Raw genomic sequence first — 15,583 nt, 5'->3', positions numbered from 1 at the left:
AAAACAAAATGTTATTGCTACAAATACATCGTCGTAGAAAACAGCATTGCAAAATCAATGTGACATTCTTAAGAAAATTCATAAAAATATACAGAAATTATTGATGAAGTCTCAATAAGGTAAGTGTGGTAATTCATTATTAAAAAAAAATCTTTTAACCCTTCGAACCCAACTTGGTCAAATTAAAATCATTGAAAGCTATATATTCCAGTTATATTTCATATCAAGGATATTCTTCTATGAAAGAAAAATAGAAATTTTTCCATGTTTTGTTATTTTTCGATGAATTGATTTCCTTTTAATTATTGAAAAATAGAAAGTGATATTTCTGTTGGATCAGTTTCAGTGAATACCAATTTCATCAATACATATTCACGTCTGAAGTATATTATTATTTTTTATTAAATTGATTGTATCATTATGGTGTGTAGTAAAAATTCGCATTTGTAATTTTTATCGTCTTATCATGGTATATAAATATTGAAAATGCTGCATGTCCATTATCCAAGTGTTTGAAAAGAGCTGATCTGTTGAAAATGTCTTTGGTTTCGAGATAATCTCACATTATGATTATATTATCTCGAAACCAAAGACATTTTCAACAGATCAGCTCTTTTCAAACACTTGGATAATTTACATGCAGCATTTTCAATATTTCGTAATTTATATACCATGATAAGACGATAAAAATTACAAATGCGAATATTTACTACACACCATACATCAACAGTCTCACAATTTTCCACTCTACAAATCTAAAGAACCGAGCGGAATTTGATTTTTTCTCAAAATAACGCAAGATATATCAGATCCGAGTTCTTTCAGGAAACATCTAATGGTAGGTACAGTATTGAAGTTTCTTCGTCATATTAGATTTTGAAGCTGATCTGGTCCTCTTTTCGTAAAGTATTATCAAACATGCCTTTTGATCGGATGCGCTTGAATATATTGCATTTACTAGATTTTTTGTCTATGGTGACATCTAAGAAGAACAGCTCGAATCAAATTTCGGTAGTGACGTACACATTACAGAATTCATAGGCAAGGGCAACAATAAGTTTAGTGAATCGTGTAGAGATGGCAAATTATTTATTGAATTGAATTTAAAAGAAAGAAGCGTTAATGATATGCCTTCAATTATGTGTAATATCTGAGTGAATACACCTATTCAAATTGATAATTTAATATCCTTATACTATAAGGTACAAATAATCTCCAAATTACGTAAAAATGTAACCACAAAACTTGAAATACCTCGAAATTGGGAACTTTTAGAAGCAAACTGATTTATATTCGGAATGTTCAAACGTTCGTTCTGTCAAATTTCACTTTAAGGAAAATTATAGACGATTGAAATCTTGGTTCTTTTGAAAAAACTGACAGAACCAAGGCTTTCTTGATTTTGCATAGTATGCACATATAATTGTATAATTTTCAATTTGGCAAATAAACGATTGTATTATTATTATATATATATTTTTTTTACATTTCACATTTCGTGGGTGTATAGGATCAACCGGGTGGGAGCACCAAGGTAAAATCCTGTCGACACCTATGTATATATATTATGTAATTAGTTTGTAAACAAAACAATCAATAAATATCATAAAATCTATAATAAATTGGATAAAACATATGACAATAGTTCGTGCTCAATAATATTATTTATTTTATTGAAAAAAATCTTGTTTCACGGTATTGCTATAATTAGTCTTTTGAATTACTTCGATTTAAATCTCTGAATTTGTTTTCTTGGGGTGGCTTGCCTCTGTCTAGCTAAAAATGTTTGACCTTGACCAGTGGTCATTGCGGCAATTCTTTCATCCATCGCTTCTTGATGGCAATTCAAGCTCAATCGATGAAAACCAGTCGCTATAAGTTTGTTTTCAAGTTCTCTCACATGTGCTTGCTGTACCGAAACATCCAGTGCACCATTAGACTTACAGTCCAGATGTTGAGCCACTTCTCGAGCTCTCTCAACATTCCTACTATAACGTGTTTGTAAAGCTTGGAATTCATTTTCTTTTATATTCAAACTTTCCTGTAGAGCTAATATTCGGTGTTTGTATTCTTTTATTGCATTTTCTTGTACTTCACTTTTCTGATCGTTTCTTGTCAATTCCTCTATCTGTGTTTCTAATTTCAATATTGTCTGAGTAGAGTTTCTATTTGTTTGCTGTAATTTTTCAATTCTCCCTAAGGCGTTATCTAGTAAAGTTTGTTTTGCCTCTACTTCTTGGCAAGTTCCTCTCAAAGATTTATTTTCTTTTTCTAGAAAACGGAGTCTCTCTTTCATTTCCGTTGGAGTTAATTCCTCAGACATTGCAGCACCACTTTTAACTGCAGGTCTGCCAAATTTCAGTTCCTCGTTTTCATCCCTTAAAACATCTCGTTCTAGTGTTAACCTATCTTTCTCTCCTTGTACAGTTAAGAGTTTACTTTCTAATTTTTCAACTGTGAATTGTGCTTTATCTGCTCTTTGCGTTTCTTCATCTAATTTTTGTTGGATATTGTTCAATTGCTGTTTATATGTTTCACACTGATTTTTCCACACATGGACTTTTTGTAGTTCTTCTTCATACTCCAAATTTTTTTGTAAATACTCCATATTTTTGTCTTCAAGTTGTTGCATTTTCTTTTTTATGTCCTGATATTTCTCTAATCTTTTTTTATATGAATTAACAGTCATTTCCAAATCTTGAACTTTAAGTGCAGACTCTGACAAGGCATCGACTTCATCCTTTAAACGAGAAGTGGCACTGGCAGCTACAGTTAATTCTGAAATTTTTTCTAGATAATTCATGATTTGTTTTTCTTGTTCAACAATTTTAGATTTATAGTCATCTTTCTGAACTTCATCCTTGAATAATTCTTCTTTCAAATTTTCAATCTGTTTTCTACTGTCCTTATACTTTTTTTCAATTTCTTTCAGATTATCATTTTCTATGATTAACGTTTGTTTTTCATCAATTAAAATTTGTATTTGTTGTTCCAGATTGAGACATTGCTGTGTTAAAGTATCCTTTGCTTTATTCACTGATTCAAGCTCGCTGACTAGTCTATTTTTTGTTTCACTATCAAACAGAAGAAGACTTATTCCTGATCTACCAGACCCAAGAGTTACATCTTCTAATTGCTGAATAGCTTGCATTATATTCTGTTGCACAGATTCTTCCAACTGCATAATAGTCGTTATGTAATCTTGTTTTTTATCACAGTTTATTGCACATCCTATAAAAAATAAAGCAATTAATCATAACTTAAAGAAGTTTAGGACGATACTGAAATGGGTGCAGTATGATCCTTATCAGTATTTCCATAAAATTATTAGATATTATACCTAAAACCAATTGCAACAGTTTGGCAAGTTGGACAATATCACACCTCTCCCCTAATGCTACAACATCTGGATTTACAGCTTCAAGTTGTAGTTGCAAGGAAAGTACATCTTGATAATATTCTATAACTGCATGAAGAATTTTCTTCAAATTGCTCACTCTAAGCCTCCAGTTACTGCCTGCGTCCTTTTTAATTTTAGGGAGTAATTTATCGAAATTTTCTGGTGAAATTTGTACAAGAGCATCGGTAATAGCTACTCCATCCGCTAAATCCTCAAGATTTTTTCCTACACTTGGAACAACTGTTTCTAACCATACATGTAAACTTTTACACATATCTTCAATTTGATTCATTTTTAATTGAGACATAGTCATTTTTAATTTATATTATTGAAGTTTACAATTGAAAGGATTTGTTCAATTTTTATTGCCTCAATGATTTTGGTCAACTTTTTCCATGTAATTCCATCCTTTAATTATTAGAATGTCAAATTAACATTTACTTTTGGTTGTCAATGTCAAATCATAGATATTATTAGAATACTTTGGATTTTTTGGTCTGCGTATATTACATGTACTGCGTTGTTGGACCCCTTATACATATTAAAATATTTATTGATAAAATCTTTTCGGCCAACCCACATTTTTAACATTTCGAAAATTTTGTCGGATCCGAGACGAGCGATCGCAGCGCCATATTTTCAGTTAATTTTGTCTCAACTTTTGCGGAAAAAGGCTGAACTAACGCAAAAATCGCCCACTAAATTGAAGCCTTGAAAATTTCATGAGTCCTAGGCCTAGAAAATTTCTCGAATTTTTTGAACTGGTTTTTTCTTGTGGAGTTTGTTTTTATAGGATTTCCCTCACACAATTTTTACGATTTTATGGAATTCCATTAATAATAGTGGAGGATTCGTCTCTATTATGACATTCCAATTTTTGAGGAAAATCGATAATTCAATACGAAATAACTTCATGTCGGCATATTCCGAAATAATATCGAAATCCACCACAGAAAAAACAGTTTAAAAAGTTAGGAGATTTTTAAGGCTTCAATTTAGTAGGCAATTCTTGCGTTAGTTCAGCCTTTTTCCGCAAAAGTTGGACGAAATGAACTGAAAATTTGGCGCTGCGATCGCTTGTTCTTGGGTGCGACATAAAAAATTCAAAATTTGATGTATTGTATGGTCAAAATGATAAAATTTTAATCTTAAATATAAAATGACAGGACATGTGAGAATCTAGGCTTGAATATTTCCACGAGTTCATTCAGTTACTAAAATATTCGCTGATTTACGCTGTTATATATCACTCACTACTTTATAACTTTCAGCTTCAAGTAGCGAAAATTTGAAATTAACTCGAATTGAATTCCGGAGACTGCATCTTCCAATCTTGGTAATTTTAACTCGTTCTACGCTGTCAACTTGTGGAACATCTGTAGTCATCGACTCCCATCATCTTTGAATGTTTCTCAAGAGTGTTGGATACGTTTATTCATACTCACTACCATTTCCATCCTTCACGATTGTCAATTTTTCTAAATTAAACATAACTTTTGATCGTCCCCTGTATGCGGATTAAAAATATTTTTAGATGAAAACTTTTCGGTCAACCAACATTTCGAAAATTTTGTCGGATCCGAGACGAGCGATCGCGGCGCCAAATTTCAGTTCATTTTGTCCAACTTTTGCGGAAAAAGGCTGAACGCGAGAATCGCCTACTAATTCGAAGCCTCGAAAATTTCATGGGTGTAGACCTAGGAAATTTCTCGAATTTTTTTAAATGTTTTTTTCTGGTGAAGTTCGTTTTTATAGGATTTCCCACACACATATTTAACATTTTATGGCTCTCAGATTCATACTGGGGAGAAACCATTCAAATGAGATAAATCTTATCCTAGAAAGGATCTCCGGAAAAAACACATGAAGAACTTCTTCATGGCGTTTTTTCTGGTGAAGTTCGTTTTTATAGGATTTCCCACACACATATTTAACATTTTATGGCTCTCAGACTCATACTGGGGAGAAACCATTCAAATGTGATAAATCTTATCATAGAAAGGATCTCCTGAAAAAATACCATGAAAAACTTCATCATGGTGTTTTTTCGGGAGATCCTTTATATGATTACTCCGAATACCTCCTCGCCTTCCTATGTTCCTAATACACAATTTCAGATTTAGGAAACGAGGAACAGGACCAGATAGATCCATGGAAAAATCGAGCAGGTATCTATCTGATGAGTAACTTGAATAATGAATTTATGCATTGCTTTTTATTGCTTCTGCAGACATTTTACTCTGTAATTGACCATATTCACCGTCGCCATATTGTTATGCGACAATACCAACTACCCAGTGTTCCCAACGGAGAAATATTGAGTTTACTAGAAAAATTCCACAATATAAAGTTTATAAGTGAAGTTTATGTGTACCTTTTCTTGCTGCTACGCCAGATAGGCTTGTTTGGGACAACATTGTGCAAAAATTTCACCTTTTGGAAATAAAAAGATTAGTGAAAGGTGGTTTTCTGAACAAATTAATTGTTAACTTTCGATCTGGGACCAACGGTTTCCGAGTTATAGCAGTTTTTTTGAATTTTGAAACATAATTAAAAAGTCTGACATGGTACTCAAATGAAAGGTCTCGTTGGGAGGAACTCAAAAATGGTCTAACTTTCGATATGGGACCAACGGTTTTCGAGTTATAGCAGTTTTTTTAAATTTAAAAAAATAATCAAAAAGTCTGACATGGTACTCAAATGAAAGGTCTCGTTGGGAGGAACTCAAAAATGGTCTAACTTTCGATCTGGGACCAACGGTTTCCGAGTTATAGCAGTTTTTTGAATTTTAAAAAAAAATTAAAAAGTCTGACATGGTACTCAAATGAAAGGTCTCGTTGGGAGGAACTCAAAAATGGTCTAACTTTCGATCTGGGACCAACGGTTTCCGAGTTATAGCAGTTTTTTTGAATTTTGAAAAATAATTAAAAAGTCTGACATGGTACTCAAATGAAAGGTCTCGTTGGGAGGAACTCAAAAATGGTCTAACTTTCGATCTGGGAGCAACGGTTGTCGAGTAATAGCAGTTTTTTTGAATTTAAAAAAAAAATTAAAAAGTCTGACATGGTACTCAAATGAAAGGTCTCGTTGGGAGGAACTCAAAAATGGTCTAACTTTCGATCTGGGACCAACGGTTTTCGAGTTATAGCAGTTTTTTTGAATCAAAAAAAAAATTCAAAAAGTCTGACATGGTACTCAAATGAAAGGTCTCGTTGGGAGGAACTCAAAAATGGTCTAACTTTCGATCTGGGACCAACGGTTTCCGAGTTATAGCAGTTTTTTTGAATTTTGAAAAATAATTAAAAAGTCTGACATGGTACTCAAATGAAAGGTCTCGTTGGGAGGAACTCAAAAATGGTCTAACTTTCGATCTGGGACCATTGGTTTTCGAGTTATAGCAGTTTTTTTGAATTTAAAAAAAAAATAAAAAGTCTGACATGGTACTCAAATGAAAGGTCTCGTTGGGAGGAACTCAAAAATGGTCTAACTTTCGATCTGGGACCAACGGTTTTCGAGTTATAGCAGTTTTTTTGAATTTCTAAAAAAAAATAAAAAGTCTGACATGGTACTCAAATGAAAGGTCTCGTTGGGAGGAACTCAAAAATGGTCTAACTTTCGATCTGAGACCAACGGTTTTCGAGTTATAGCAGTTTTTTTGAATTTAAAAAAAAAATCAAAAAGTCTGACATGGTACTCAAATGAAAGGTCTCGTTGGGAGGAACTCAAAAATGGTCTAACTTTCGATCTGGGACCAACGGTTTTCGAGTTATAGCAGTTTTTTTGAATTTAAAAAAAAAATCAAAAAGTCTGACATGGTACTCAAATGAAAGGTCTCGTTGGGAGGAACTCAAAAATGGTCTAACTTTCGATCTGGGACCAACGGTTTTCGAGCTATAGCAGTTTTTTTGAATTAAAAAAATATAAAAAGTCTGACATGGTACTCAAATGAAAGGTCTCGTTGGGAGGAACTCAAAAATGGTCTAACTTTCGATCTGGGACCAACGGTTTCCGAGTTATAGCAGTTTTTTTTAATTTAAAAAAAAAATTAAAAAGTCGGACATGGTACTCAAATGAAAGGTCTCGTTGGGAGGAACTCAAAAATGGTCTAACTTTCGATCTGGGACCAACGGTTTTCGAGTTATAGCAGTTTTTTTGAATTTCTAAAAAAAAATAAAAAGTCTGACATGGTACTCAAATGAAAGGTCTCGTTGGGAGGAACTCAAAAATGGTCTAACTTTCGATCTGGGACCAACGGTTTTCGAGTTATAGCAGTTTTTTTGAATTTTGAAAAATAATTATAAAGTCTGACATGGTACTCAAATGAAAGGTCTCGTTGGGAGGAACTCAAAAATGGTCTAACTTTCGATCTGGGACCAACGGTTTTCGAGTTATAGCAGTTTTTTTGAATTTGAAAAAAAAATTAAAAAGTCTGACATGGTACTCAAATGAAAGGTCTCGTTGGGAGGAACTCAAAAATGGTCTAACTTTCGATCTGGGACCAACGGTTTTCGAGTTATAGCAGTTTTTTGAATTTTGAAAAATAATTAAAAAGTCTGACATGGTACTCAAATGAAAGGTCTCGTTGGGAGGAACTCAAAAATGGTCTAACTTTCGATCTGGGACCGACGGTTTTCGAGTTATAGCAGTTTTTTTGAATTTTGAAAAATAATTAAAAAGTCTGACATGGTACTCAAATGAAAGGTCTCGTTGGGAGGAACTCAAAAATGGTCTAACTTTCGATCTGGGACCAACGGTTTTCGAGTTATAGCAGTTTTTTAGGATTTCAAAAAAATATTAAAAAGTCTGATATGGTACTCAAATGAAAGGTCTCGTTGGGAGTAACACAAAAATGGTTGTGGGGCAATAATTCAATTCGAGTGGACTTCAAATTTTCGCCACTTGAAGCTAAAAGTTATAAAGTACTGAGTGATATATAACAGCGTAAATCAGTGAATATTTTAGTAACTAAATGAACTCGTGGAAATATTCAAGCTTAGATTCTCACATGTCCTGTCATTTTATATTTAAGATTAAAATTTTATCATTTTGACCATACAATACATCAAATTTTGAATTTTTCATGTTGCATCCAAGAACAAGCGATCGCAGTGCCAATGGCTGAACTAACGCAAGAATCACCTACTAAATTGAAGCTTTGAAAATTTCATGGGTTTAGACCTAGGAAATCTCTCTAACTTTTTAAACTGTTTTTTCTGTGGTGGATTTCGATATTATTTCGGAATATGCCGACATGAAGTTATTTCGTATTGAGGGGAGCTAGGAAAAAAACAATGGTAGGTTAGTATTCAGAATCGAAAATTCTTCTACAAGATGTCAAATTTTGAAGGCCCTCCGCGGCCAATTTGTTTTTTCAAAAAATCCCACAAAACGCCGGATATCTCGGTTCACAGTTCTAATAAGAATTACCTGATTGCAAATCGGTATTAAGCATCGAGATTTCCTCTTGATATATAATTTTGAAACAGATCCGGCCATGAACTCTGTCAGTGAAATATATTCGGTAAACATAAATCTGCAATCAGCTTGCTCCTAAAAGATCTCATTTTCGAAACATTTCGAGTTTTGTGAGAGGAATTTACAAGCCTGGTGTCCAACATCAGAGGCTCTTAAAATGGGTATTTGCTTGCTCTTTTTGTGGTTGACAGGCGACTTACTACTGGTAAACAATTTGAAAAACCAACGATTGAAAAGAATTGTCTTGCTTAACTAATTGCAATTCAAAAATAGACAATTTTAAAAATGACCTTTATTAAAAAATGAAAAATACTACTAGCCTTACAAATAAATCATGTAGTAACAAAGTCACCAAATATAAAACTTATCATTTTTATCCAGGAGATACCCCTGGAACCTATAAATAAAAGCATCAAAAAGTATAATACTAGTGACATCCAATATATGTTGCTGAAGAAACAAGATTTTCCCAATTTCTTTTTTTTATAAACCATCAAATACCTCAATTGAACCATTTCATTATCCGTAACTATAAAATACTTTTCTGGTATCTCTCCAGTACTGTTTTCATTTATTGACCTTCCTTTATGTTTAGAATCTAAAAATACAAACTATGACAATAATTTTCAAAATATATACCTATGCTGCTCCAAATACCTTTACATTTAACTTTATCAACATCGTTGATTATATCACAAATAGCAATAATACTGTGACTACTTCCTATGCTACACTTTTTCCAAGTTTGTCCATATGGAGAAAAATGAGCACTAATTGAAAGTTCACTCGATAAGTATATTCCTTTTCCAAATATTGTTTCCTTAGAAAAAAAGTGTCATTGTATTTTAATTGTGATCCATTCTTTTTATACTTACTTTTTCTGTACTGAAATGTTGTTGCAAACCGAATTTTAATATTGAAAAAAAATTATCTACATGGCTTCCGTGGAAAGCCGAAATAATACCCTTCTTGCCAGCTCTTTTCTTGAAAGATAAGTCATTTTTCATACAGTGATGTATTTTAAACACATAGTCTGGTCTGAATCCCTTGCTTATGTCACTATTCAAAGGAATAGTTTCCTGCAACACAAAGGATGAGATCAAAATGATACACTACTCGGTGAACTTACGAATGGAACTTCCTCAAGTAAGGGGAAAGCTTTTTCAATGAAGAGCCAATAAAATAATTCTAGTATTTCATAAGAATAAATTTCAGGTCGATTTTTGAACTCCTGTAAGGATGGAATAGTTTCACACAATTTTCTCTGAAATGTATGGTATTAATAAATATAACCAATGTTTTCAGAATTCCTCCTACAAGATTCGATATATCTTCAACGCCGTTTTGAAGAAAACTTGGTGGAAACGGTTTTAAACATCTACCTGACTTGTAAGAGTTCAAGGCAGTGGTAAATAAGGTGAAAATCATTTCACATCCGCTACAGTTTGTTTTAATTATATTTACTATGGCATTCAAAAATTCTTGAGGCTTAAATTCTTTCTTTTTAGATTGAAAATATAAGACATCGTGAATATGACTGCTAATTTCCATTGTAAAATAATTTATGAATATATTTTGTTTACAAGTCGGCCACTGACAGTTACTATCATCCATAGATAAATACAAAAGTAGGACCCCTTATCTATTCTATCATCCATCCATAGACCTAATATATTATTATTAGGATATTAGATCTATGCTTAGAACATTAATAATCTTTGTACATATATATTCTATATATTCTAAGGGTCTATGCATCCATCAAACCTTGAAATATAAAGAATAAAGCCTAATCTTCCAAAGTTCCAATTCACTTGGATTTGATTCAGTTTGACATGAAAATTCCTTTCTTCTTCAACCATTGAAACATTTTTGTTACCACATATGAATGAAGATTAAAAAAATGATTCCCCCTTGGGTATCTTCTGGTATTCTACCAGATCAGGCTATTTTTTTAATATTTTTTCATTCTTGTAGTGGAAATATCCATTTTTTATTCTCCTGAAATAAGTAGAATGAGATCGAATAGATGTAACATAATTTGAACTAACCTGTGGAAAATCTATGGGTTAAATGAAGGGGAAATGAAGGATAATTTCTTCTCAATCTCAAATGAGCACTGCCTAGTTTATGGACTACTTCAGGTTGCCATTCTCTCGAATGATCAGCACTACAATAAGTTTTAGATGAAATACTTTTGCTAACATTTCTCAATTATTCACACACTATTAATCCATATCTTTCCTTTCTTTCTAGAGCAACTTTTTCGGAAAAGAATAATATTTTATACTATAAATCTATATTCTGTATTGTAAAATTAATTGTGACAACCAACTACACAGCACTGAATTCATGCACTAAATGACAAGTCCATAACTTCAGAATTGACTTTCAATAGTGTAAATCAATTATTGAAAATAATATCAACTCTAAAGTTCTTAGAATCGTGAAAAAAAGATTAATTTCAACACCACTTTAGAAGGAAAGACATAGTATAAACTTAATATTTTACTAATTTCGCTACATACGAATACGAACACCACCTAGAGCTGTCTTGCAGGCAAATTCTTCACTGAATTGCTGGAATTTTAAAGGAAAACTGAAACAGATTATCTCAGGTTTGGACTTGGGAGAATTGGGCAAGATAAAAAAAATTGTTAAAATTCGAAGCTATAATGTACATAAATTATATAATATATTATAACATTTATAGATTACAATTCTTCATTTCAAATTCTAACAATAAACAATTCAATCCTAAAATGGTTGGACAAAATTAGTGAACAAATGTCGATTTATTTTTTGTAATTACTGTAAAGTTCAATTTTCGCTCTATAATCTATGCAGATTTCTTGTTGCTCAATTATCTGTCTAACCAAATTGATTTTTTTTATTTGCAAAATCTGATTTTCCTTATGAAGAAGGTCCATCACTTTATCCAAATTTTCACCGTGTTGCACGCTTGGCGAAACAATTTTTTTATTTTTCAACTGAACTTTCAGATTATCGATTTCCTTACGTTCAATCTGGATGGCTCTACCAAGTTTTTCCCTCAGCTTCAACAAATAATTGTTTTTAATTTTCATTAGAGAGACCACCTTGTCAACATTCGGAAATTGACCATCTTGCATTTCCAAAAACTCATCGGGCTCCACTTCCTCGAGTTTTTCATAATTATCAATTTTATTGGTAAAATCCAATTCTGGAGAGTCCTCCCTGTCGAAATTATGATCATCAGAATCATGTTCGAATAATGTTTCTACCTTGGATGTGGTGGGGATGAGTTGTTCTGTTTTCTTTTGAAATAAATTGTCCGATAAAATGGTCGAATCAATTTTTTCAGGAAATGTTGTCGGAGGCCAATTATCAGGTATTTTGAATTCCGAAGCAAAAGTTATTTCTAAATCGGCTTTTTCTTCGACGGGTTCTTCAGATGATGCTTTACCAACAACAGGTTTCTCCATCACTTCTTGTTGCGCTACAATATCCTTGTCTTTCTGGAAACTCTTCATTTTTCTCTGAAACATCAAAGTTATATTCAATTCGATTTTGTCAAAAATATTACTTGAATTAATGTACAGGGTTTTTCAATAAGAGGTTTTATTGTGGATAGTAGGACTACAAGAAAACAAAGTGTTTCCATTCCCATGTTTATAGGAATTTTTTTTTTAATTATCTCAGGAGTGTCTCTACCTTTATCTTAAAATCTACACTTTTTTTAGTATGAATATGAAATTTCTTAACGGAAAACCCTTCACATAGATAGCACTTATGGAGATCACATTTCTTTTGGAAAATATTTATTACTTTATCAGGTACTTGTATGTCTAGAAACTGGTAGAAGAAAAAACATATGTTTAATCATTTACACTTTTTTGGTAGACCCTGTGTATTTCCAAACAATTTAAGAATATAGACACAGTTCTAATGAAGCCAAATGATACTGCGTTAAAAAAAAAAACTCGAAGATCAACCGTAATAGAGTGTCGCGTCAACCAATGCATATGTTACATACCTTCAATTGTGTAATTATCCGTTGAACCTCCCAAAGGAGCTCTTCTCTCTGTTTAACGATACAGCCACAACTCATTTCCATATGAATTAGATTTAACAGCGATTCTTGTTTTTCCAGTTCTCTTTGAATTTCCTCCGCGGTTGAAGGTAAAGTGGCCCCAGCACTTAGAGGTGGAATATAACGAGTCAAAATCAGTTTTGGGAATAAAGCTTTGCTATGGTGTATAAGCGCAGTCAAAAGTCTCGAAGATACATGGAAAGTATGATTAAGCGAAGCTCCTAGATTACTTCTGCTCATTTTATTGACCTTATCCTGAAAAATAAAGGTGTTTATACCTATTGCGCAAAATATGTATAACTTTATTTATTTACTTCTTTATTCTTGACCTCTAATACAGTACAAGTACTGGTGACAAGGCCTATTTACCAATATACAAAAATAATCACAAAATACTATTTTAATGCTTTAAATCAATTTAAATATGGATTATTTGAAACCGTGCGAGAAAATCTGTTTCACACAGATTTCATTGTTATATTTCAACCCACCCCCCCTGAAATTTGACATACTAAGGGTGAAATAATTACAAGATTAGCAGAATTATAATTTCAATTTACTTTGGCCCCCCCAAAAAAAATCCGGCCACCCCTGTATTTGAAAGCTGGCGTCGCCACCGTAGCTAACTGAAATTATTTTTCTAACACAAGAAAGCATCTCTGTGCTAAATTTACCTCTGTTTCATTATAAAGAACTTTGAAATATTTATTTTTTCATCTCCATGTGCCATTAATAAAAATGAATATTTAAGGAATGTTTCATTTTTCCGAGTCTGATTAAGAAATAAACAAGAAAAATAATAGACATTCAAATTGAATTTTCTGTACATAGTAATAAAATTCATAATTTTAATAATCTCCTAAAAGAAAAACACCACAAATTTGGTACAGCAATTGATTTTTTTCAGCAAATTTATGAAAAAAAACTTTGCACTGCACAATGGAATTCGAAAAAAAACCCAGCAATTTACATGAAATTAAGTACAAACATTGGTTACTATACTGCATTAATCATTCAAGTTGAGAGATGAAATCATGAAATTCAAAGTCAAAAAATCTAGGAGTACACAATAAAAATACTTTTCTATGTCATTATAAATAACTATTAAATATGAATTGTTTATACTTACGTTCATACTAATATTATCTAAATGGATCAGTAACCAGGATAGGAGTAATTTATTCAGAGGAGGTAAGTTGTCTATCAGGATTCTGAGATGTTTTTCTCTAGTAGCCGAGCTGAGAATAGCCCCTGCTTCCTCGAATCTTATCAGTAAGTCATTAGTAAAGAGGGGCTCCGGCAAGTCCCTGTAAATTGAATAATTTATAATCATAATAATAAAAAATAAATAAAAAAGATTCCAAAAGTATGTGTAGTCAAAGATTTCAGATGAAAATATCTAGATAATTTTACCTTAGAAACATTTTTAGAAGGCTAGTGCTTGTAGGTACATCGTAATCGAATAAATTGACATTCTCTCGATGATTAAACATTTTTCTTATGTGAATAACTTTCGATTTTGTGCCGCTGACTTTATAAATTCCCTCGAAAGTAATTCCGGCAACTTCTAAATAATCTATAGATTGCCTTACAGGCAATGGAATATCTACACCGTCATGGCATTTGCTCCTCTCCACCGACAATTCTAAACTGACTCCAAATATCGGTAGAGCATCTACAACACATCATATTAAATTATCTTCGCATGTGAATTTTAAAGATTCTTACCCGCAAGATTACAATTGTCTTCGCCAGTCTTCAGTTTTTTATGCTTATCCAATTTACCTTTCTCCTTTTCAACCTTCTTTTCCAACTTTTTTTCTTTATCTTTTTTTTTTTCAATAACATCTTTCTCTTTGGATTTATCTCTTCTCTCTTTTGATTTCGATGTGAATTTAAAAGATTTTGATTTTTTATATTTGGAAGGGCTTCTAAAAAAAATAAAATGAAGAGTTTTTATCGAATTGTTTTACAGGAATAAAATACCTGGATTTGGAATTCTCGTCTCCGGAACTCTCTCCTTCTAAAGCTGCATATCCTTTTTCCTTGTCCTTCTTATCTTTCTTGTCCTTTTTCTTACCAATCAATGAATCGGTCTTTGCGGCATCATCGCTAACTGTAGGTTCATGAATTAGAAATAACAATTAAATTCTAAATATTCAACTTACAATCACTGTCATCTTTGCTTTTCTTATTAGATTCAGATCCATATAATCCAGGAAAATCTTTCATCACATCAGGGCTATCAAAATCCATTTTATCATGATATATTCGAATCAAGCCGAGAATTTAATCAATTGATTCAATCTACACATTGTTACAATTTTTTTTATATAAAACAGTCTTATTTGACAACAGATCCATCATAGTAACGTCGATTTATGGAAAAGTTAGGTTAGTTTGGTAGATTGAATCCAGTAGAGAAAACTGTATTAATAACCTTATAACTACAATGATTTCACGATAAGATGGCGCCACTAATCAATTTGTTCGATTTTGAACTGTTTTTGAAATTTTGATCTCTAATTAGTCAATTCTAAAACTATATCACATCGAATCGTGTTATAGGCAGAAATGAGAGATTCATGTTTTATTGTGGAATTATCCGTTGTTTTTCAAAATTTAGAAAAAATGTT

General features: G+C 32.2%; 3 protein-coding genes across 3 annotated transcripts; all 3 read right to left on the bottom strand.

The window, feature by feature from the left end:
* Positions 1-1,549: 1,549 nt before the first annotated feature.
* On the bottom strand, positions 1,550-3,850 carry LOC123685987 (protein hook). Its single transcript, XM_045625886.1, has 2 exons — positions 3,341-3,850; positions 1,550-3,231 (listed from the first exon to the last, which is right to left on the bottom strand). Exons 1-2 carry the CDS (start codon positions 3,711-3,713, stop codon positions 1,721-1,723), a joined length of 1,884 nt encoding a protein of 627 aa, XP_045481842.1. The 5' UTR covers positions 3,714-3,850; the 3' UTR covers positions 1,550-1,720.
* Positions 3,851-9,150: 5,300 nt separating this feature from the next.
* Positions 9,151-10,696, bottom strand: LOC123686511 (protein mono-ADP-ribosyltransferase PARP16-like). The gene is made up of 5 exons (XM_045626705.1): positions 10,193-10,696; positions 10,005-10,139; positions 9,751-9,954; positions 9,533-9,695; positions 9,151-9,473 (listed from the first exon to the last, which is right to left on the bottom strand). Exons 1-5 carry the CDS (start codon positions 10,487-10,489, stop codon positions 9,208-9,210), a joined length of 1,065 nt encoding a protein of 354 aa, XP_045482661.1. The 5' UTR covers positions 10,490-10,696; the 3' UTR covers positions 9,151-9,207.
* Positions 10,697-11,532: 836 nt separating this feature from the next.
* Positions 11,533-15,322, bottom strand: LOC123686510 (ralA-binding protein 1-like). The gene is made up of 7 exons (XM_045626704.1): positions 15,116-15,322; positions 14,934-15,063; positions 14,676-14,878; positions 14,361-14,622; positions 14,077-14,254; positions 12,891-13,202; positions 11,533-12,393 (listed from the first exon to the last, which is right to left on the bottom strand). Exons 1-7 carry the CDS (start codon positions 15,201-15,203, stop codon positions 11,671-11,673), a joined length of 1,896 nt encoding a protein of 631 aa, XP_045482660.1. The 5' UTR covers positions 15,204-15,322; the 3' UTR covers positions 11,533-11,670.
* Positions 15,323-15,583: the final 261 nt, after the last annotated feature.

Source organism: Harmonia axyridis, chromosome X, assembly GCF_914767665.1.
Source record: "Harmonia axyridis chromosome X, icHarAxyr1.1, whole genome shotgun sequence".
NCBI lineage: Eukaryota > Metazoa > Arthropoda > Insecta > Coleoptera > Coccinellidae > Harmonia > Harmonia axyridis.
The sequence above is the reverse complement of the archived record's forward strand: the minus strand, read 5'-3'. Positions and strand labels throughout refer to the sequence as shown.

What these genes read in the sequence shown, in the direction of transcription:
- LOC123685987 (XM_045625886.1), bottom strand. Translation starts at nt 3,713, where the DNA reads ATGACTATGTCTCAATTAAAAATGAATCAAATTGAAGATATGTGTAAA. An exon ending in ACTGTTGCAATTGGTTTTAG is followed by an intron (nt 3,232 to 3,340) that starts GTATAATATCTA and finishes TATTTTTTATAG; the next exon opens with GATGTGCAATAAACTGTGAT.
- LOC123686510 (XM_045626704.1), bottom strand. Translation starts at nt 15,203, where the DNA reads ATGGATTTTGATAGCCCTGATGTGATGAAAGATTTTCCTGGATTATAT. An exon ending in GACGAGAATTCCAAATCCAG is followed by an intron (nt 14,879 to 14,933) that starts GTATTTTATTCC and finishes TATTTTTTTTAG; the next exon opens with AAGCCCTTCCAAATATAAAA. An exon ending in GGATAATTACACAATTGAAG is followed by an intron (nt 12,394 to 12,890) that starts GTATGTAACATA and finishes TTGATGTTTCAG; the next exon opens with AGAAAAATGAAGAGTTTCCA.
- LOC123686511 (XM_045626705.1), bottom strand. Translation starts at nt 10,489, where the DNA reads ATGGATGATAGTAACTGTCAGTGGCCGACTTGTAAACAAAATATATTC. An exon ending in TTGAAGATATATCGAATCTT is followed by an intron (nt 10,140 to 10,192) that starts GTAGGAGGAATT and finishes CATACATTTCAG; the next exon opens with AGAAAATTGTGTGAAACTAT. An exon ending in AACATTTCAGTACAGAAAAA is followed by an intron (nt 9,696 to 9,750) that starts GTAAGTATAAAA and finishes TTTTTTTCTAAG; the next exon opens with GAAACAATATTTGGAAAAGG.